At 55.9% G+C, this 22,159-nt stretch overlaps 1 protein-coding gene and 2 pseudogenes across 1 annotated transcript; all 3 read left to right on the forward strand.

Annotated features, from left to right (window-relative positions):
* Positions 1–3,806: 3,806 nt before the first annotated feature.
* Positions 3,807–5,331, forward strand: LOC126767546 (glutarate-semialdehyde dehydrogenase-like; annotated as a pseudogene).
* Positions 5,332–6,150: 819 nt separating this feature from the next.
* Positions 6,151–7,251, forward strand: LOC126767547 (uncharacterized). Its single transcript, XM_050485015.1, has 3 exons — positions 6,151–6,337; positions 6,405–6,734; positions 6,791–7,251. The coding sequence occupies exons 1-3, from the start codon at positions 6,151–6,153 to the stop codon at positions 7,249–7,251; spliced, it is 978 nt and encodes a 325-aa protein (XP_050340972.1).
* Positions 7,252–17,033: 9,782 nt separating this feature from the next.
* On the forward strand, positions 17,034–18,421 carry LOC126767548 (aspartate ammonia-lyase-like; annotated as a pseudogene).
* The last annotated feature ends 3,738 nt before the right edge of the window (positions 18,422–22,159 follow it).

Raw genomic sequence — 22,159 nt, forward strand, 5'->3', positions numbered from 1 at the left:
GACAATGACAGCGGCGTGCAGTTAGTGGCGGTTCAAGTGCGGCTCGCCGGCCTGCTTGACGCGCTTAGTCTGTCCCTCTACAGTATGAACAACTTCTCTCAGGCTCTTCGATTTGCCCTCGATGCGCTAGAAGTGTGCAACGATGTGGTCAGCTCGATTAAGGCGGCGGCGACGACAGCGAAGGAGAAGCGAATGGAGGTTAGCCCCGCGAACGCCGCGCTGGAGGAACGAGTGAAGGACGAATTCGTGCCGGTCTTGGAGCTGCGTCGTTGCGTCTGCCTGATCGCCCTCCGTCGAGAGGAGGAGGCCGAGCTGATGCTGGAGACGCACCATAAGAGCTATCCAAAGTACTCGGTACAGTCCTCCGGCCTTTTAGTCCATCTTTACGTAAACCGACAGGCCTTTCGCTCGGCACGCGTCATCTTTGAAGGCCACAGCAGCGCGGCGCTCCGACAGGAACGCGTGCTGACCGCTGCACAGCACATTTTCAATGAAAAGTACCGGCAGTACCGTGCCAAGGCCCTCGAAAAGCGCGACTTGGGCACCATCAGCCAGTGCATAGAGGTCTACCCCAGCGACACGGAGCTGCTCTACGCCCGCGCGCGCATTTACATCGATCGCGGCCAGCACAAGCGCAGCGTGAAGGACCTCTTCCAGTGCATTAAGGAGAGCAACAGCACGCACCGGGAGGCGGTCAACACCATGACCGACGTGCTCATCCAAATTGGTCAAGACAGCAGCCAAAACGCGCAAAGGGTCGGCGCTAGCGAGAAGGAGGACGGCGTCGACGACGAGGACGCCAACGCGGGCGGTCGCGAGTTTATCGAAGAAGCCATCACGTACTACTCCGAGTCGCTGAAATGGCGCGCCGACAATACAAACGTACTGCTCGCGCGCGCAGACTGTTACATGCGCATCGAGGACTACGAGAGCGCGCTCCTGGACTACCGAAGATGCTCCAGCTGAACCCAGAGGACCCCGTCGCGCACCAGCGCATCGCCTTTCTCCACGACATCTGGGGCCGCAAACTGTACGCGCAGGGAAAGGTCCGTGAGGCGGAGGTGGAGTTCACCAACGCCATCCGGACAGACGACAAGATCGCACTGTTTTACTATCACCGCTCCCTCTGCCGCTTCGAGCTCAACGAGCCCCGCTACGGCCTGCGCGACGTCCTTTCTGCCAGCAGCTGAACCCCACTGACCCGAAACTGCGCGCTTTTATCATCCGCTACCTCGGCACCGACGAGGCACCCGCGACGACAGGGAAGGCGGGTGGCGACGGCGACGGCGTGGCGTCTCCACAGAAGGAGGGGCTATCACCACGGCGACGGTAGTGGTGGCTCCCTCCAACGAGGTCCTGGACGTCTCACGTCGTCGCGCCGCATCTACGGCCAGCCGAGTGCACGCATCGCCAAGACCATCCGCGAGGTGCACGAGGAGTGCCAAACCAGAGCCAACAATCATGGCATTACGATGGACGTCGTGCGCCAAGTCATGCTGCCCCCACCGACCAAGTCAGACAGCAAATTTGCTGCTTCAGGCACGGCGGCAGCGTCGGCGGCGAACGGTGGTGGCAGGAGGACACGGAACACCGTCTCCGGGAAGGGCAGGCAAACGGTGGACAGGAGGCTCATCTGACGTATCGAGCGTTCATCGCCCATCTCAAGTCTTCCGAGGAACAGCCCATTGGAACCCTCTCCGGTTCAAAGTCGAAACTGCAAAAGCGGCCTCCACCTGCCAAAGTTTTTTTTTTTTTTTGCATTGCTCTCTTTTTTTAAACTCTTCTTATGTACAATACTACTACTGCACCCCACCTTTCTTCACTTTCTTCCCGATTATTTTTTTTCGCTGTTGTTGTGTTTTTCATCCTGTGTGATGCACTCCCTCTCTTTGGAATTCTTGAACAGGGCATCGGATGACTGTTGTTGCGTACTCGAACGCTAACATACACACACACACACACACGCACTCACCGCTTAGCGAAGTTCAGGAAGGAGTCCTCATAATTGAGCGCGCCTGCTTCTCTTTTTTTTGTTGTTTGCTCGCGATCAGTCGCCATGAGCGAGCCGAGAAAACTCTTTCGTCTTGAAATAATGACTTTTTTTGTCTTCTCTTCTTCCCCCTCTTTTACCTCTTCTTTGTCCTTTTGCACAATCGCACACAGTAGTTTTTTTGCCGTTAACAAAAAAAAGAAAAACAACGAGCACACCTCATTCATTTCCCTTTTTCCTTTCCCCGTATTATTATCAGCAGTAACAACAAAAAAGAGTGATTGAGTAAGAAACATGCTGCGCCGTGCCCTCACTGCCACCCCCGCGGGCCGCCAGGTCTCTGGCCTTGCCAAGCGTGCGTACACCAACTACGACCACTTTCGCTACCCCGCATACAAGGGCGCCGTCATCTGCATCGTGGGCTACTTTTTGTGATGTGGTGTGTGTTCGCGCGCCTTGGTACCATCTTCTCCAAGCGCGGCGAGTACAAGCAGGACTACCTCCGCGTGTGGCGCCGGAAGCTTGGCACCGGCTACGAGTGGGCCGACGCCTGGGGCCCGCAGATGGACACCGTCTTCAAGAACCTCCCGAGGCCGTCGAGGAATAAGTGGGAGATGGAGAGACACGTCTGCGTGCGGGTTGGCAGCACACCGCCGGCGCCGGCTTGGAGCTGTGGTGAAGTCCGGGGAGTGCCACTTGGTCGTCTTGCGCCCGCGCGGCTGGGAGGCGGAGAAGAGGAGAAGCTCTTCGCTTTTCAAGGGAAAAAAGGCGTGTCCCGTTTCGGCCTCGCATGTTTCTGTTGCATTTTCTGCCGAGGTGAGAAAAAGAAAAAGAGAGGGCCGTCCTTCTGGGCTGATCCTGTCGCAGTGACAAGATGTTGTTCAACGCCGCACAAACAGATACACACACACACAGACACACTCACTCAACAACAGCAACAAACAAAAAAAAAAACACCGTTTTTTTTTTCAAACTAGTCTTCCTTCTTTTTTCTATCTTGTGTTCGTGTACTCTCTTTCTTCCGTTCCTCCTCTTTGCGCTGGCGAAAGGCCTCTTCATCTTGTCGACACAAGAAAACACACATCACAACAGCAGCGCACACTCTCCTGTTGACAGATGAACGAAGAGAATCTGACCACAACAACAAACTGGGAGGAGAAGTGTACATGCAAGATGCACTTATTTAGGTGCCATCGTTCTTTAGTACGGTAGGTCTTTTTTTTTTCTTTTATATGTCTTTTGTCGCTAGTAGGAATCAATCAATCAAAAAAAAAAGAAAAGAAAAATGAAATGATACGTGAGAGCACCACTTTTTCTCTCTCCTTTTTTTTTTTTTTTTGCTGAGGCTGCTGAATGGTGAAGACGTGGTCACTCCGCTCCGCGTGAAGTCTCTTCGGTAACAACACGAGGTTTACCGGGAGCGAAAAGGTTGCTGACGCGTTCCTTTGGCCCTTTTTGAAGAAGGGAGAGGACAACGAGGTCTTCCCGCTTTCTCTCTCTCTCTTTCTCGCAATCGATCCCTTTCCTTCTCTTTTTCTTTCTTTTTTTTTTTTTTGAGTTACAAGGCAAAGAAAGCAATTCTTATCAGACACTGCAAAGCATTTTCCAGCCCCTCCCCACCTTATTTCTTCTGTTCTCGATCAACGCTATTGCTGAACCGACACAATTCACTCTTCTTGTTTCTTTTTTTTTGTTTGTTTGTTTGTTCTTCCTCTCTCCCACTCGTGTACTATTCGTACTGCTATCGCGCTGGGCTCCTCTATCGGCTCCTTTTTTGTTGTTGTGGCTTTGTTGTTTGAGTGTTTTGCTCTTGAACATGTCGAAACAGCTCTTCCGCGTTGTGGGCAAGAAGCCCTTTGACTTTGCGAACCCAACGTTTTACAAAACGGCAAACACGCTCCTCGAGACGCCCATGTGCTACGTTGGGGGTCAGTGGGTGGCGGCGGCCGCCGACGACGACGCCAAAACTATCCACGTGGAGGATCCCTGCACGAACGACCACATCGGCGACGTCCCGCGCTTCGGCTCAGCAGAGACGGAGGCGGCAATCGCAGCGGCGCAAACGGCATTTGAGTCGTGGCGGGAGGTCATGCCGCGCGAACGTGCGGTCATCGTGCGCCGCTGGGCTGACTTGATGCTCCAGTACAAGGAGGCGATTGGCAACATCCTCTCGCGCGAGTCGGGAAAGGTGATCAGCGAGGGCATCGGCGAAGTCATCTACGCCGAACGCTTTGTGGAGTGGTACGCGGGTGAGGCGGAGCGCATCTACGGAGACATCATTCCTGGGCCCCGTTCTTCGGTTCTGACCACCGTGATCAAGCAGCCCATTGGCGTGGTGGGTATCGTGACGCCATGGAACTTTCCAGCGGCCATGATCAGCGCGCGGCAGCTGGGGCCATCGCGGCCGGCTGCTCCGTCGTCATCAAGCCAGCCTCCGCGACCCCTTTCACCGCCCTTGCCCTCGCGCAGACCGCAGAGGAGGCGGGCGTGCCCCCGGGCGTGCTCAACGTTGTGACGGGAGACTCCGGGGCTATCAGCAAGGCGCTCCTGGACAGCTTCGACGTGCGCAAGATCGCTTTTACCGGCTCCACCGAGGTCGGAAAACAGCTCTTTCGGGCTGCGCGGACACCGTGAAGAAGGTCGGCATGGAGCTTGGTGGCAACGCGCCACTGATTGTCTTTGACGATGCTGACATCCCCCGCGCCGTCGACGGCCTCATTGCCGCCAAGTTCCGCAACGCTGGCCAGACCTGCATCTGCTGCAATCGCGCCTTTGTCCAGGCGGGCATCTACGACGAGTTCAAGGCCGCCCTCGTTGCCAAGGTCGCCGCCATGAAGGTGGGCAATGCCTTTGCACCGGGCGTCACGACGGGGGCCATGATCAACGCCGCTGGGGTGCAGAACATGCAATCGCTTGTCGAGGACGCCGTGCAAAAAGGCGCCAAGGTGGAGTGCGGCGGCAAGGCATTTGAAGGCCCGGCTACTTCTTTCCACCCACCGTCCTCAGCGCAACGTGCAGCACGACACGATGCGTTGTTGTCAGGAGGAGATCTTTGGCCCCATCCTGCCGCTGGTGAAGTTCGACACGGAGGAGGAGGCGGTCCGACTTGCAAACAGCACCAGGCTGGCCTCGCCTCTTATTTTTACACAGGGGATTACCGCAAGCAATTCCGTGTATCGCGCGCGCTGCGCTTTGGCATGGTCGGGTGCAACGACACCGCCATCTCCGCCCTGTGTGCCCCGTTCGGCGGCATCAAAGAGAGTGGACTTGGCCGCGACGGCTCCAAGTATGGCATCGAGCCTTTTGTCGATGTCAAGTACGTTATGTACTCGACTGAGTAAAATCTTCCCCTCCTTTTTTTTTCTACACAAACACACGTGCACTCACAAAACGAGGCACACAAAAGGTTATTTTCTATCTCTCTTATTTTCTCCTGTTACAATATCATCCACCAATCTCTCTTTATTCCGTCTCTGTCCTAGGTTATTTTTTTTTTTTTTTACTGGTGCTGCGTTACTCTGTAGACTTCTCGTGAGCTCTGGTCGTTGCCAGCTTCCCCTTTTTTACCGCATGGGCTGTCATCGCCTTTTCTACCGGGTAAGAGTCGCGTAGCAAAAAAAAAAAGTGAAACACACACAAAAAAGGGAGAATGGTATCACGGTAGGTGAGTTGACCCACGCGCGTCGCCAACAGGCGCTCTGTCTTTTCGTCCATCATGGACGTTTGCTGCAATTCGTTGCCAGTACTCCTTCGGATCTTCTTTTTTTTATTTTTGTTTTCTTCTCTCGCCCTCTACTTCGAAGTGCTGCGTCTTTTGTGGGTCTTATTGCGTTGTTTTTTTGTTTGTTTGTCTTCTTGATCGTTAGTGTTTGCCGACGCTTGGTCTTTCTTTTCCCCCACTCAGCCTCTTTTTTTAGGAAGCCTTTTTATACCGGCTTCCCCCCTCCTCCCTTCTTTCTCCCCTTGCGGCTTTTCCGTTTAGTCAATCCCTCTCTCGTTTTCCTCCTCCTCACAGGAAAGAGATGGTGCATTTAACCCGGTGGGCGTCTTTTCGCTCGCTTGTCGTTGTCGTCGTCGCCGCGTTGTTGGCGCTGGCGCAAGGCGCGTCCGCCAGCTGCCCGGCCAACGGCAACACGCGTGCAGTCTACATCACGTCAAACATGGGGACAACATCTGGTCTTTTGACACCCAGAGGGAACTATCTCGGTGAGGTCATCCACAAGGAGAGCATGCCCGACGACGTTCGCGTGGACAAGCTCCGTGCGATGCGCTTTGGCCCTGGCGAATACCTTTACGTCCTGAGTGCGCGCGGCTCCTACAGTCGTGTCTTCGCTATTAGCGGCAACGGTCTGCTGAACCCACGATGCAGAAGAACTGCACCCCGCAATTACCTCTTCACTGTCGCGGCGCAGAGAGCAGCGACCCGGACCACCCCTACGATATGCTCTTCCACCCGGAGACGAACGACCTGTACGTGAGCAACCCAGAACAGCGTGTCCGTCACGCGGTACACGTACAAGCCCGGCAAGGACGGCAAGCCAGCCTGGGAGCCCGCGGCAAACGCCAAGGCCGCCCTGCCCGCGAGAGGCGGGCGGCGCTGGCCGGCAGCAACTGCAGGTGGAGCCGGCCGTCAACGCGGACAACGTCGTGGGAGGACCGGTCGCACACGGCGGCGTTGAAGAGGACAACCCCGAGGTCGATGTGCCAGACAAGATCCCCGAGAACGCCGGCCTGCTTGTCTCCGGTTGGAGTGGCAACTACTATCTGAACTCGGTTCGAGGCATGGCGCTTTCCCCAAAGCTGCCGAGCAGCCCTGGTCGACGGCAGCGCTCCGCCGGATCTTTACGATGGACAACACCACCACCATGTCCTACTACCTCCTCGTCTGCGATATTGTCACGAACGTGGTGCATGTCTTCGACCCCGACAGTGGGAAGCGCCTTTTCGGGCTGTGGGTGCCATCGCCGGTGCAGGTCTTGTTCCTGGACGTTTCTATGAAGAAAAGGTCATCGCAGACGGCGGGCGGCGCAAAGGTGATCCAGGTCGAGCAGCCGTACATCTTTGTGTCGAGCAAGGAGGACGCCATGACGTACATGGTGCGCTTCTCCTCGCGCAGCACCACAAAGGACCAGGACAAACACAGACGGGCGTCTCATGACGAGTCGTACGCCCCCACGCATCCGGATGGTGCCCATCACGGCCCACGCCCCTTCACGCCAGCAGCGGCATTTACGAGAACCCCGCGCGCGATATCATCTTGACGGCGGATCGCAGCGGACGCCGGGTCAGCTCCTATGCCTCGCCCTTCGCACGCAGCGGCTACGACCCGGCAAGGGAGTCTGCGACCTCTGACTTTCTCGGTTTCTTCGTGAAGCGGCTGCCCGACCAACCCGAATTCGTCCTCTCCGTCGTCCTCGAGACGCAGAATAGCATCCCCTTCTGTTACGAGCTTGGCCCTGACGGCAACTTGCGCTACGTCGCGCTCTGCACGGCGGCCCACATCTGGTCCATCGCCCTTCTCGTGGTGCTCCTCCTTGTCCCGGCGGTGCTCTTGTACAAACAGGGGAAACATTGTCTGCGGGAGCAGCGGGAAGGAACGACTCCCGCGACGCGCAGGAGCAGGCCGCCGACACGGACGCGGGCACCTCAGTGTTCTCGGCGGCGTCGCAGCCCTTGTCGCGGGGCAGCGGCGATCAGCGACCGCTCTTAGAAGCTTCATCGACGACGTGCCGGTTGAACTACGGCACGACTTAGAAAAAAAGGGAAAACAAAGAAAGAAAAAGATTCACAGCTTTTTTTTTAGAAGCGGTCGCAATGCGTGACCACTTTGTGGAAAGTCGCTTTTTTCTTTTTCTTTTTTTGTGTGTGCCTCGTGCTTTGTTTGTTTGCCATTCGCCGTTTTTTTTTTGTGACGGATGCTCACACGCTCCTCCTCTTTTATTTTTATAACAAATGAGCAGCAGAGGAACCACAACCACAAAACAAGTGCGTTTCTCGGAGCGAGTGGAACACTTGTCGCTCTGCTTTCCCCTTTTTTCTCTTTTTTCCTGAGGGACATAACCTTTTCTCTTCCCCAACCTCCTCTCCCGCACGCACTCCGCGCATCAAACAAAAAAAAGGTAACTTTATCAAACAAGCATCAAAACTATTAAAAGTGTTGTGCTTGCGCTTTTTTTACAAGCAGGATGACCGCGACGAGAACGGAGGCAAAGCGAGGTAGCTTGCCGCTTCCGCGACACCATCCTTTTACTGGAACAAGTCCACAACAGCATGCGTGCACGTACACACAAGGGAGAGGGAGAAAAACTGTTGTTTCTTCGCTTTCCGTCAGCCACGAGAAAAAGTGTGAGAGAGAACAAACAAAAAAGAAGGAAAGGTTCACAAAATTCACACACGCACAAGTTTTGCGTGACCTATTTAGAATTGCTACAAAATGCGATCTTTGACGCGGCTTCTTCGTGCCTCACATCACCGCCCATCGCAACAACAACAGCAGTCGCCGTTCCGTTCCACGTCCGTGATCGCCGCTCTCTGCGCATTCGTAACCAGTATCAGCGAGTGCGAGGAGCGGAGTAGGCGGCGCAGTAGCAACAACGACAGCAGCAGACTTCAGCGCCAGCGTTGCCGTGGTGCAGGACCGTCATCGGCACCGGAGAAGGTGTCAGTTGAAGGGGACGCTGGCGCCGCGGTCGAGACACTGGCCGCCATGCCCCCCATCTGCGCAGGATGTACTCATCACAGAGGCACGCCGTCGACCAAGTCCGTCCGGTCGTCAGACCCCCTTTCCGGACTTGCCTCCCGCTCACCGAACTGCCGATTTGAGATCGGCAAACTGTTGAGCGTTGCCGCAACCTTTGGTGCCTCGACGACAACGGGGCGCGTGCAGGACTGCTGACTGGGTGGAGGAACATGTGGCGGAGCTGTTGACCCCACGCGGCAGATCATGTCCATCAGCATGCCCGTGCTGAATCTGAAAGACGGCGAAACAGGGGCAGGACTTTGTCCTGAAGCACCTCTACGATCCACTGCTTCGCGCTCAGTGAGACGACCGTGGCGCAAGGGAAAGATGATCCACAGCAACGGCGCAGTGCCATTGTGTCCGTGTTCCCGCTGGTGACGAAAGCGCTGGACACAATCGCTTCTTCTTCCTTCTCTTCACCTTCGCAGGCCGCGGAGAACGACGTCGCCGCGCGCGTTGAAAAAGCTCTTTCAACTCCTGGAGAAGTCAACCACCAGCTTGGCGGTCACCTACCGCGCGGATGCAGCCCGATCACCCTCTTCGCAGACGTCTGCGAGCGAAACCGCAGCGCCGCTGGAGCTGTGGGAGTGCACGGCGTGTTTGCATGCGTTGCTGGCCGGTCTGAAAGCGGGCGGCTTTCATGCGCGTGGTCAGGCGGTTGCCGCCCATCTAATTCCCGTGTTGACAGCCGCCTTCAGTACCTACGGCCTTGCCGCGACGGCATCTAACCGGCGTGCGTCGGACGTTGTGCACGTTTTAGACGCGCACTGCTGGAGCTTCTGACGGAAGCCCCGGAAGGCGCGCTGACAGCGTCGCAGCGCGCGACGATTTGCACCTTGGTTGATGCAGCGCTGCAAGTGTTGCCTTCGACGGTTTCGACGGCCAATGCGAAGGACCTCTGCGCGATTGTGCAGGTTGTGAACCGAGTGCGAAGGAGCTTCGTCGCGGTGGAGGTCGATCTGCGTGGTCTACTGAGCGCCATTCGTCCGCAGGTGTTTCTCCTTGCAGAGACGCACAACGCCCAGCTCCGCCAGGTGGAGTGCAGTCAACTGCTGTCAGGGCTTTCACGATGGAGTGGAGGGCCTTGCCGACTCCCCGCGGCTCCGCTGGCGCTTCCAAAGCGGGCACCTCCTCGTCGCTCTCCTTGGCGCCCACCGTGAGGATCCCAGATGATTTGATTTCGCTGTTGTGCGACCAGTTTTCACGAAAGATGAGTTACGTCCTGTCTACACACCTCATCCCGGCGCTGCAGGCGCTGGCGCGGATGGAGAACGTCCGCCACGCACCGCGTTCCCGGCAGGGAGGCCATCAGACCAACAACGAGGCGGACTCCTCTGGAGGAAGCTGATTGAGAGCGTTAGCGCGGTGTCTCGCGTGATCGAGGCGTGCCACAGCAAGGCGACGCAGTTGCTGGTGTGTCGGGCCAGCTCGCCGTGTCGGACTCGGCTCACGTGCTAGCCGCGTTGGTACAGTTACGTGCTGCGCAGGAAAGCTTCGCCTTTTTTGTCGCCGCGGAGGGTCCACTCAGTTCGGTGCTGGAGGCCGACAAAGTTGCGTGCGCTGGGCCGGCCACGGACGCGAGCGGAGACAGCGGGGTGCGCGATGCAAAAGGATCTCAGCCGCGGCCGTCACAGAGGCAGACCGCAACGATTGTTCTGCAAGCTCTGGAGGGATTCGAGCGCCTTCTCGCCGCCGCTGCCGTCACCGAAGACGATAGGACCGCTGTGAAACGGGCAGAGGCACTGCGCCGTCGCGTGCAGGCGGACATTGCCGAGAGCGTCGAGACGATCGGCACACCCAAAGATCTCGTTTCATTTTTTCTGCTCTGTACCACAAAACAAGTGGAATGGCCAAGGTGGCTGACGCGGAAAGCAGCACCCTCCATCCGCCGGAAAGCACGGAAAGAGGGAGGAAGTTGACGATGCAGAGCAGAGCCGTTCCCTCAGCATCCCCGTAGACGGTTTTCCAGCGAAAGCGTTCGTGGACCGAGCGATTGCTTTGGCACCGCTTGCGACTGGCTACGAGGTGGCGCAGATTGCATTTGCCGTTGCGCAGTTGTATCAAGACGATGCCCGTTGTGGTCGTCGCGACGGCGGCGGCGGGTGAAGAGGAAGCAGAGCGGCCCTCTTTCGAAGTGCACGCTCAGAACGCGATCGCTGCGCTTCTTTCCCGCGCTTCTCAGTGCTGCCTCGAGGGGATGTCGATTGTTGACCTGAAGAAGCTGCTCGACGCACTCCGTCTCTCAGAATTCAACGGGAGCGACGCTAGTGAAAAAGGATGGCGTCGACGTGCAAGTGGGTACACTTCTTGACGCACTGACGCAGCTGTTGAAATCGCAGTCGCTCTCGAACGCGGACGCCGAAGCGACGCTCCGCGACACCGTTGCACTTGGTCGAACCCTTTCCTCCTTTGGGGGCGGAAAAGGCGAAGAGGAAGTGGAGAGCGGCGGGGCAAATCTTCCCCTGGTGACAGCGTACACCGAATGGGCCGCGGCTGCGGTGCTGTTGGTAAAGCCGCGCCTCGCGGACACCGCTGCCTTTGAACAAAACGTGGAAAAAGAGGCGTGGTGGAGCACCTGGTCGTACTGGCCCATGTTGGGTCCCAACTTAGCGCGTCCGTGCACTGGCAGTTGGAGAGCCCCTCTGAGGACCAAGGTGCGGAGAAGATGGAAGGAGAGGAGGAGGAGTCAATGAAAGATACGATGGGTGACAGCGAAGCCAGCGCGCACCGCGCTCCACAGCGAGGGGTCCGAAAGAGCAGGCGGCCGAGAAAGCCGTGGGCTACTTGTTTGAGTGCATTGCAGAGGCAATCTTTGTCGCCATTGAAGGCAACCGTGAATTGCTCCGTCGCCAAGGAGCGGTGTTCCAGACAACCACTCCAAACGCTGCTCACAGCACTAGTGCAGGCGGCGCGGAGGGTCACACCGTGGTCACATCCATTCTCACCGCGAAGCAGCTCATCATGTTGGTGCAAAGCTTCGAAACCGCCAAGGTGGCGACGGCGGCGCAGAATGATCTTCTCTTCAGCCTCCTCTCCGAGCTGCGCGCCTTGGCGACGCAAATTGGCCCACTTGAGGTCTCCTTACTGATGAACGCGATGGCCCGCCTCGGGTGTGTGGAACGCTCGCGTGATGAATCGGCTGGCGTCCGAGGCCGTGCCGCGCGTGGAGGCTCGGTGCGACATTCGGCAGTGTTGCAAGATGCTTCGAGGCATGCAGCGCTCGAGTTTCTTGCCAAGCAGTACGTTTCTGGCCGACCGAGGCACTGGCGTTGCGCACTCGCAGTGGAGCATCTCTGACGGCTCCTCGCGCGCGGGGAGGCCCCACTCCTGTTACTGAGTCGCGCCGCCCTGCAGAAACTTGACGCCGTTGTCGTTCAGAGGACTTTGCTTGAGCGAGTCCTGACGGAGCACTCGCTGGAGGACCTTGTCGCCGTTGTGCACGTGCTGGGCTTTTTGACATTCCCGCCACAGCCGACGTTTGACACCTACTATGTCCTTGCAAACTCGTTCTGGCGGCGAACAGGGTGGACACCAAAGGAAGCCGTGGAAGGCGTACGACAAATACTGCTCACGCTCATTCTGCTCGCCTCCCGCGCACATCATTTGCGGCCGGTAAATCGGGCGATGCCTCCGCACCCTGTGTGGTGTCCTTCTACAAACTGGAGTCAACGTGCGCGCCACCACTTCTTCAAAAGCCGTCGGCCTCTCTTTCGCTACGGGCAAGATGGCGGAGTTCCACAACATCTCCCGCGTTCACTGGCTCCTGTACGGTACCATTTAGAGCCTGTCACCGCGAAAGTGTAGCATCGCGGCCCAAGGCTACCGACACGACAAGCCGTCTCCTCTCAATGAACACCAGAGCCTTTTCGCAGCGCGCTCGGGCGCACGCAAGGTGGCAGCGGCGGAGCGGGCGCGCTGCAACAGTTCTGGCGTGGTCGCTCTAACTGCACTCTCTCCAAAAGCGACGTCCTCGTGGCGTGCGACACGCCGAACCACTTGTCCAAGTACGTGGAGGGGACGCTGGAGCGCGGCGCTCCTTCGCTAGCGGAGATGGTTGCTGTGTGATTCCCTCACCCGCTGCCTCTGCAGCGGCAGCAGGACGACGCACCCCGGGCACGCGCGTCCGCGACAGCACAGTTTCTGATGGCGCCGGTGGTATTTGGAGTCTGCGACGACGCCTGCCCAGGCTGCTTCCCTCTTGCTTGCGCAGAGTCTATCGGCGAAACCTTACAGCGTGCGCAGAATGGTGTCGAATGCAAGCGCGTCCGCTGTTGCTCAGCAATGCTGTGGATGCGCTTCTCGCTCGCTCTCCTGTCAGCGGAGGACGGGTGGTTGGAAGGAGCACCAGACGGGCGCTGCGGAAGCACTGAACGCTGAAGCCTTGTTCCGCGACTGGGGCTTCCAGCATGCCAGCAGGCGTCCCTGCCGCGTTTATCGGCTCCTCCTCGGACATCAAGGTGCCTTTCTCCCGGCTCTGCTGTGGCTAGACCAAACGGAGGAAGAGGCGAGAGGGAGGAGCCCGTGCGCTTTGCACGAGGTAGCATACCGCGCTCTTTTTGTCACGCGTGCGGAAAACGCGGCCTTGCCGCGAGAGCGTGGTGTGGGCACCACCGTGCTGGGCCACTGGCCAGAAGGAACTGACGAAGAAATCGAACATGCTGCGCGAGGCTTGCCTGCTGGCGAAGGAACTTGCACAGTGGAGTCGGCCTGCCAGTATCCCTTCAATGACGACGTGTTTTCCCGCTTTTTTCGTTTGTTGTTAGCCAAGTTCACAGATTCTAAACCAGAAGCGAAAAAAAAAACACTATGAAAAGAGCATTATAACACTGAAAGCGAACGGACGTCGTCAACTGGCATGTCTGTGTCTATGTGGTTTTTGACAACACTATGTGCCATTTTTCCTCGTTTATTTTGTCTTCCTTCTTGTTTTTGTTTGTATAGCTATTGTGTTTTTGTTACTCTTTGTGCACTCAAAGCGAAGCCGTATCGCGTGTGTCTGGTTCGTGTTGTTGTCCCTATCGACATAGGTACTTCTTCATTCTTCCCTCTCTGTTTTTTTTTGCTTTTTTTGTTTTTTGGTCAGTGTCCGTGTTCACTTGTTCGTGTTCAGCCTTTTCGTTTTTTGCAATCGGCGTCCCCATGAACAATGAGCAGCGAAGGTGTCTAGCGGCGTGAGCGTGGACCTCACGCAGGAACTGGACATTCTGCTTCTGTCCAAACAACTGCGGTACCCGCACTGTGCCTGCACACCTCGTCGATGGTGACGCCCACACGGAGCCACCACTTCCCCGACACCGTTTGGTGCGGGCGCCGCGCCTGGGTCAACGCGCCTCGGCGCTAGCGAGGACGTGGAACCTAGTCCTACCGCTTCTTCCGTGTTGACCAGCGGCGTGTCTGACGGGGAGCTGCAAGAAAGCCTGACTCGTGCCCTGAAGCGGCAGGCGCAGCAGGATTGTGCCGCCAAGGTGGACTGTCTGCAGGCGTGGCAAGCCCGCGTGGAGGCGGGCCTCCTCCGCGGCCTCGATAGCCAGCGAAAGGTGCTGCACGTTCTGGAGGGCATCTCGCCATGCGCTACGAAGTCCGGTCAGAGTCAGAGCAACAACCTCAGCCGCAACGCGTCAGCGCTGATGGCACCATCCCGACTGGTGCAGGTGCCGGAGGAACTGCAGCGACGATCCGCTTCACCCACATGGAAGACCTCCTCGCGAGGCGGAGGACCCATGCTGACAGCGTCGTCCCCGCGCTTTCCGCAACTATTTCAAGACCTCGAGGCTGAGATGCAGTTCCTCTCTCGCAGGAAATGCACAGTTCAAGTCTAAATGTACGCAACAAAGCTGGCAATCGCGCAGGAAAAGACGGCGACTAAGCTGATGAATGCGGTGAAAGCGTCGTTTGCCGTTGCACTGCGGAAAGCCACCGGGCGGGCAAACGGATCCATGGGGCTTCCCCGCAGCTCTCTTCTTCTATTCTTCCTCAAGCCATCACCAACGGCACGAATGGAAATCAAGTCCAGCAACGGCAAGCCGACGCGCACGAGCAGGCGGGTGCACCGACGATGACGAACAGCCCCGACGCCGACGAAGAATGCTGTTGGGCATGTCCCTTGACAGCTCGACAGAGTCTTTTGTCCAAGACGTTGCAACGGCCAACGAGGCGTTCCTGGAGGTGCGGGCACCGAGCCTCTTTGCGGCGCATGGCGGAGATGCGGAGCAGCTTCTCTCATGTCGGCGCCGAAGGCTTGGAGGCCGGTGGTTGCATCGAGGAGGACCCGATGTTGATGGAGATGCTGCAGTACTACTGCGAAGTGCGCGCCGAGGCTTGTCGGGCCTCTCCATGGCTGGCTCGCCTTTGTGGTGCGAGACAGACGCCCTGCCAGCAGCAGCAGCAGCTGGCGCTGCAGGCGCCAAAGACGACGCCGCAGGTGCCGGCCCCTGGAAGCGACGGCGACAAGGGCGGTGCTGCGCGTACCCAACAGCGGCTGTGGGAGTGGGCTAAGAGATGGAGGTCGCCACACCGCTGACTGCCAGCAAGCGTTCGCGAGCGACAATCTGGAGATCAGTCAAGTTGCCAGCAGCGCCGGCGAACGGAACGCGAGCTGTCGGTTTTGCCACCTAACAGCAGCCCGCTGGCGGGCTGCTCGCCACGGCTGTCGGAATTCACACCACAGCTGCCTCAGCTCGCGGAGCACATTTGTGCCTTGCTAGAGGCCTCGCTGCACGAAGAAGAAGGTGCTGGGCGAGGTGTGGATGCGCGCCGACTTTGTCAGCTACGTCTTCCCGAAACTCGTCAGCGACATCGCGGAGGAGCTGTACCACGCCTTCCGCGCTCGCCTCGTCCGCGTTGACGACATCGAGGAGCTGGCGGACACCGTGGAGCACATTCAGGTGGTCAACCTGCGGCAGGTCAGCGGCCAGTAACGTTGTGCAAGAACTGTCACGTTTGTGAATCCGCATGATCCAGGACGTGCAGGAACGCATGATCTTTCGCACGAGTGTGTGCCTCCGCCAGGATGGACGCGGACACCGACAAAGATGCTGGTGAAACAATACGCGACATCATCACCGCCGGCGACCCCTGACCAGTCTTTGGCTTTGGTGCCCAGCGTACCGATGGCACCGTCTTCCTGCTCAACCTTCTCTACCCCACGCGCTTGAGTTCTCCGTTTTCTCGGTGTTCGCCGAGGAGGCGGTCAGCACGAGCTTTGCAGCTGATCAAGGAATTAGGCACCATGCTTTTTTGTCGCAGACGGCACACTCGCGCGCCGTGGACGGAGGTGATGTCCCTTGCCGTGCAACTCTTGCACCTGCTCTACGTGCATAACCTCACCCGCATCGACGCAAACATCACGGTGGTGTAAGCGGCTGGACTTCGCGGAAGCTTGCAACAAAGCGCCAGTGGGAGATTGTGCAGTCCTCGCGCGAGTCGAAGGCAGTGGTGGAAAGCGAGGTGCAGACACATTCTCGTGCGCAGTGCCTGTGTATTGCGGACAGCAGAAACCGCTGACGGTGCCAGCCGAATGACAGCGGCCGCAGTGGAGGCAAAGCTGAAGGAGATGGAGGACCTGGCGGCAAGGGAGAAGTATCTTGTGTTTCTCTGATTGTCATAAGCACGTCGCCACCCAGGAAGCTCTTGTGCTGGCCGTCGACAGCCGTGTCCGTGAGCTCACGCATGAGGGTGGCGGAAATGAATTTTTCTGCGGAGGAAACGGCCGCTGCCATCAACGCACCCCCCGCCGTCTGACAAGTGAAGAGCGCCGATCCACACCGACGCACGTTTGATGCTGAACTCATTCGCGATATCGACAGTCCCCTCACCCTTTTTCTTTGTCTTGTGTCATGAAGTCAACAACAACAAGAGAAGAAAAAAGGAACAAAATGTCGGATGAGAACACAGAGTTTGCCTTGCGAGCTTTTTTTTTTTGAAATCTCATTACAGCATGTCTCTGTGGCATTCTCTGAGGGATTCAAACACCATCTCCCTCGCTTTTCTCCCCTTCTTCCCCTTCCTCTTTGTGCATAGCTCTAATTCGACGCCTCTCCTCTTTTTCTCTCTATTCTCTCTCGCTACATTTCACGCACAGTCTTCGCTCTGCTTCCACGTTTTGACGCTTGCATCCATCAACAGAAAGAAAAAAAGGAGAATTAAAAGATATCGTTTTTTTTTTTTTGCTTCAACCAGTCACACAAGTTAATCTTTCTATCTCTCGACGGACAACCTACCCGCACAGGAAGAGCACACGCTAATTGTGGCTTCCTCAGCTTCATTCTTCATCTTCTCTGTTGCTTGTTTTTCTCCTGCAATAATATGCTGTCGAACAAACCGCTCTATCGTATTGAAAAGGACCTTCTCGGTACCCGCGGAAATCCCTTCGGACGCGTACTACGGCATCAACGCCGACGCCATTGACAACTTCCGCATCAGCCGCACGACCATCAACGACTTCCCCCATCTCATCCGCGGCATGGTGCAGGTGAAGAAGGCCTGCGCTCAAGCTAATCGTAGGCTGCGCGTCCTTCCAGACATCGCCGAGAGCATTGTCAAGGCATGCGACCTCATCCTCACGGAGAGCCGCTGCATGAACCAATTCCATCGATGCGTTCCAGAGCGGCATATGCGTCGGTGAACAGACACCAACGAGGTGGTGGCGAACCTGGCGTTGGGTGATGGAGTCTGAAAGAGCAGAGAGTGAAGTTCTGCCATCCACAACGACCACGTGAACCTGTGCCGAGCACCAACGACGCCAAGCGGCATCAAGCTCGCTCTTTTTGAGGATATCATTTGCCTCTTTGACGGCATGAACGTCCTCGCGAGCGCTTTGAGCAGGGCATCCGAGGTTTGGGACATCCTGAGGCCGCAGTTGCAGGACGCCGTGCCGATGACGCTCGGCGAGGAGTTCGGCGCGCACGCCACGTGGGTTAACGGCGTCAATAACCTCCGCAGCGCCGCGCCAACAGCGAATTCAACGGCGGGACGGCCATCGGCACCGGCATCAACGCCGCACCTGGGTTCTCCGAGCTCGTCGCCGAGAAGTTGTCCGCCAACATGGGCTACGAGTGCCACCTCGCGAAGGATCTCATCGCGACCACCTCCGACTGCAGCCCGTACGTGACGGTCCACGGCGCCATCAAGCGCTTCTGCATCAAGCTGTCCAAGATCTGCAACGATTTGCGGCTGCTCTCCGCCGGCCCCGCACGGGCTTGATGGAGATCCACCTTCCTGAGATGCAGGCCGGCTCATCTATGCCAGCCAAGGTGAACCCGGTCATCCCGGAGGTGGTGAACCAGGTGTGCTTCAAGGTCTCCGGCAGCCGACTTTGCCATTGTCATGGCCGCCGAGGCAGGTCAGCTGCAGCTCAACGTCATGGAGCCCGTCATCGCCGAGTGCCTCTTCGAGTCCATCGAGCTCCTCGACAACGCCTGCCGCACGCTGGCAGCCAAGTGCGTCGAGGGCATCACCGCCAACGTGGATCGCTGTGAACACTACGTCACCAACAGCATCGGCATCGTCACGTACCTCTCTGCCCGCAGCTCGGCCCACGCGCTGTGCGATGAGATTGGTGGAATGCGCCCGCACTGGCAAGAGTGTCCGCGAGGTGGTTGAAGAAGGGCTACATGAACAAGGAGCAGATGGATGAAATCTTCTCCGCCAACAACATGAAGCATCCAGAGTTTCTCGGCGAACGCTTCAACTAAAACAATACAAACTCTGCACGACAAAAAAGCGAAAGCAAAAAAAAAAAAACAAAAAAACAAAAAAAAAACAGGAGAGCGCAAAGTTCTTCGAGCGCTTTTCTGATTGGCTGAAAGAAGATGAAGCGCAGGGCCCCCCATACCTCGGAACTACGATATACCCACCGTGCTTTTCTTTCTTTTACTATCATAATAAGTGTTTGTTTCATGGGCAACTGTTATTCTTCCGTGTCATTGAATTTCTTTTTCTTTTCATTTCAATTATGCGCGTCTTTTTCTTTTTTGTTTTTTTTTGTTTCCTTGTTTCTTTTTTTCCTTTCTGTCTTTGCTGCCCTCAATCTCTGTCTCTCACTCACTTTCTCTCTTTCTCTTTTCCTTTTCCTCCTCTTCCTATACACACACACGCACACAGACACACACATGCACTTGTTGATGCCCCTTCTTCTTCAACCCTGCGCTCAGGCGGCGGGAAGCGCCATCCTCTCCGTTGTCGTCCAGGTATTTTTATTTCACTTTCCTTTTCTTTTTATCCCCCCCAAAAAGAAGAAGGAAGGCCGTTGAAGATCTTCCTCAATTTTCCTTTTTTTCTTTCCCCCTCCCTATCTCTCCCCTCCTCTCTTACCGTTGCCCCCCACTCTCCCTTTGTCTCCTCTCATTGGTGACGTTGATACCTATCGTTTTGTAGTCTTCTGATCGCGCGCTAAAGCTTTTTTCTCGCTCATTTCCTTTTCCTTTTTTCACTTTTTTTTTCTTTTCTTTTTTTATCGTGCACGCACTGTCATCAAGACGCGTGCAAAAGAACAAACAAAAAAAACAGAAAGAAAACAAACAAATCACGGACGCGGGCGAACTCTTAGGAGCAAACGGGTTAGTTGGTGGTGCGCAGTGAATTTGCGCTTCCACCGACAGACCTCTTCTTTCCCTCCCTCTCCCCTCCTCTCTTTTCTTTTCCTTTCTCCAAAGCGCAAACCTCCGCAACCAACAAAACTTTTTTTCTCCCAAAACGTAATTCCTTTTCTTTTTCACGAATTTGTAACGCGAGAAACCAAATGGAAAAATCTTTGCCGAGAACTGAAGAGAGAGCACACGCGGGACAACGCCATGTCGACCCACGTCACTGGAGTGGACATGCGAGGATGAAAGACGCAGTAGTTGTTGTTGTTGTTTTTTGTTTGTTTGGTCTTGTGTGTCGAAGAGAGAGAAAAAAAAAACGAGAATCCTTTTTTTCTTTGCGTGTGTGTGTGAGAGAGAGAAAGAAAAAAGGGCGTGCACACGGGAGGCAACGTTTGCCTCAAAGCACACAACGCACTTCTCTTTTTTTCTTTTTTTCTTTTGTTTGTTTTTTTTTTGTTCCGTTTTGTATTTGCACCTCAACCGCAGTTCCCTTTCTCCTCTTCCTCCCTCTTCCTTTTCCCCTCTATCTTTTTTTTTCTTTTTTTTTCTTTTTTTCTCTTTTGCGTAAAAGCGATCGACCTCTCCATATGCCCTTTTTTTTTTGACCTTACTACTTCACTTTCACCCTGCCGTTCGCCGTATATGACTTTTTTTTTGATTTCTTCGACCCTCACACTCTTTTTTTTTTTTTCTCTTTCATGAACACACACACACACACACGTACACACTTTTCTTCTTTTCTGTTTCTCCTTTTTTTCTTTTTCACCTCTTTTTTTTTCGATTTTGTTTTCACTCTTTTTTTTTGCTTTTTTTTTTTGTGAGAAGAGAGTTGCGTGTGAATTCACAAGCGTGTGCGTGTGTGTGTGTGTGCATTTGCGTGCGAAGGAGGAGGAGGCGCAAAAAAGGAAGATGTCTCGTTTGGTTAACTGAATGCAGAACGGTAAAATAATCGTTTAAACACGCACAAAAAACAACAACAAAAAAGAAAAGCTGGAAATGAAAGTGGCTTGTGTGGATGAAGATGAGTCTGAGGCGCAGACACACGCCTCACGAAACAGCGGGTCTCCCTCGCCGCCAGCGTGGGACGGTTGCGAAAAAAAAAAGAAGGAAACATGACACCAAGCGCGATAGCAAATGGTGTTTTTCTGTTTTTATCCGTTTACCAGGGCCTGTCATTTGAGCGTTTCCTCATGTTTTCCTCTTTTCTCTTTGTTGTTGTTGTTCTATCTCCCTATTTCTAAGTGCACTTTCTGCCTCTCTCTCTCTCTCTCTCTGCCTCCTTTTTTTTTTACTCTTTTTTTTTTTTAACGTTTTCCTGCGTAGTACACGCATTGCTAGTATTTGCTGTCTCTCTCACCCCTCCCCTTCCCCCCGAGACGGCTCTCTCGCTCTTTTTCTCTTGGACTGTGAGTGTCTCTTCCACTGCGTCGTCCCCCTGTCGCCTGCCCGTTTGTGTGTTGCGATTTTGCATTTCTGGTTGGCTCTCTTCTTGCTCCCTGTTTTGCTTTGATTTGTGTCCCCGTCTTGAGTTCCACTTTTGTTGCTTCACCCATTCCCCTCTATTTTTTGTTCTCGTGTCTTTTTTTTTGCCTTTTTTTTGTTTTCTGCTTTTTTTCTCTCGTTGCTTTTGTTTGATCAGCCGCACTTTTTTTTTTTTTTGCATCCGCCTTTAGCAAGATAATGGTGTGTGATGTACAGGTTGCTGTTGGATGCTTTTCGTGCCGCAAAGCGACTGCACGGCTCGTCCAGTGGTGAGAGCGCTGAAGCAGTGGCCGAGCGTCGCGAGCAGTGGCTACGAACGACAAGAGAAGGAGTGCTTAGTGGAGTCTCCTGACTTCCGAGGTGGGCAAGTGTATTGCAATAGAGCTAGGAACGCTTCGCCGATAACCCTGTGCAGTCGCAGCTCCGACCGTCTTCTTCTTCATCATCATCATCACATCATCATCGTTGCCGGTGTTCCTAGAGCGGTGCCTCGAGACCGCTGCCGCCTTACCCGCCGCCCAAGCCAACAACCGCGAAAAGACCGGCGTTCCTGCGAGTGCGGCCTCAACGGACGAGCAGCAACAGCAGCAACAACAACAACAACAACAGCAACAACGGTGGAGCACCGCCGTCGAAAGGATTCTGTTCGACCGCGTGGCCAGCCAGTACCTTTCTGAGGAAACTATTGGGCTGCTGCGCTGCGCAGGATCGACGATCCCAGTGACGAAGCCGTCCCCATTGGCCTCCTTCCTCACCGCGGCAATCTCCGTGGATTGCTGGGCAACTCGTCGAGGTCGTTGGAGGACACTCGCCCTCCGCCTGTCGCAGCGTCGCAGCGGAGGCCAGCAGCGGCGCGGCGACGCCGACGACAACTGGACGTCATCAGCAAAGGCTCCATCGTCCGCGCCGTCGACCAGATCCGTTGAAGCTTATCGCCTACTCATTGAGCGCTGGCGCAAGGCTGTGCTGCTGGCCGCCTCTGCCCCTGACCTGGGAGACAGCGACGGGCAAGCGCAGCGCGTGCGGGCCTACCTTGTGGACGCGTTGCCCTGCTATTGTGGTTTACTAGAAGCCGGAGGTGAGAACAGCAGCCGCGCAGCCTACCAGGCTACCATGCTAAACAACGGTGTCGAGGGCGCGGTGCGGGCGTCCTTGGCAGCGCTTTTTTCGATGATTCTCCCACCGAACGAGGCGGCACGGGGAGGGAACCACCCGCAGGCAGTGTGTGATGCTATTCCGTGTGTTGCTGCTTCTACTACAGCGGCTGCATCTTCCCGACAAGGTGACAGCCCCCCTGCCTCGGCGACTGGCCTCACACCAAAGGAGCTTCTTCTTGGCGCACCCGCCAGCGTTCTCCATTTGGCG

This window comes from Bactrocera neohumeralis, unplaced genomic scaffold (genome assembly GCF_024586455.1).
Source record: "Bactrocera neohumeralis isolate Rockhampton unplaced genomic scaffold, APGP_CSIRO_Bneo_wtdbg2-racon-allhic-juicebox.fasta_v2 ctg7737, whole genome shotgun sequence".
Taxonomy (NCBI): domain Eukaryota; kingdom Metazoa; phylum Arthropoda; class Insecta; order Diptera; family Tephritidae; genus Bactrocera; species Bactrocera neohumeralis.

Excerpts from the sequence above, each read along its gene's own strand:
- LOC126767547 (XM_050485015.1), top strand. The coding sequence starts at position 6,151 with ATGGGGACAACATCTGGTCTTTTGACACCCAGAGGGAACTATCTCGGT. Across the intron at positions 6,338-6,404 it reads CTTCGCTATTAGCGGCAACG|AGCAGCGACCCGGACCACCC; the intron begins GTCTGCTGAACC and ends CGCGGCGCAGAG. Across the intron at positions 6,735-6,790 it reads CGCCGGCCTGCTTGTCTCCG|CTGCCGAGCAGCCCTGGTCG; the intron begins GTTGGAGTGGCA and ends CTTTCCCCAAAG.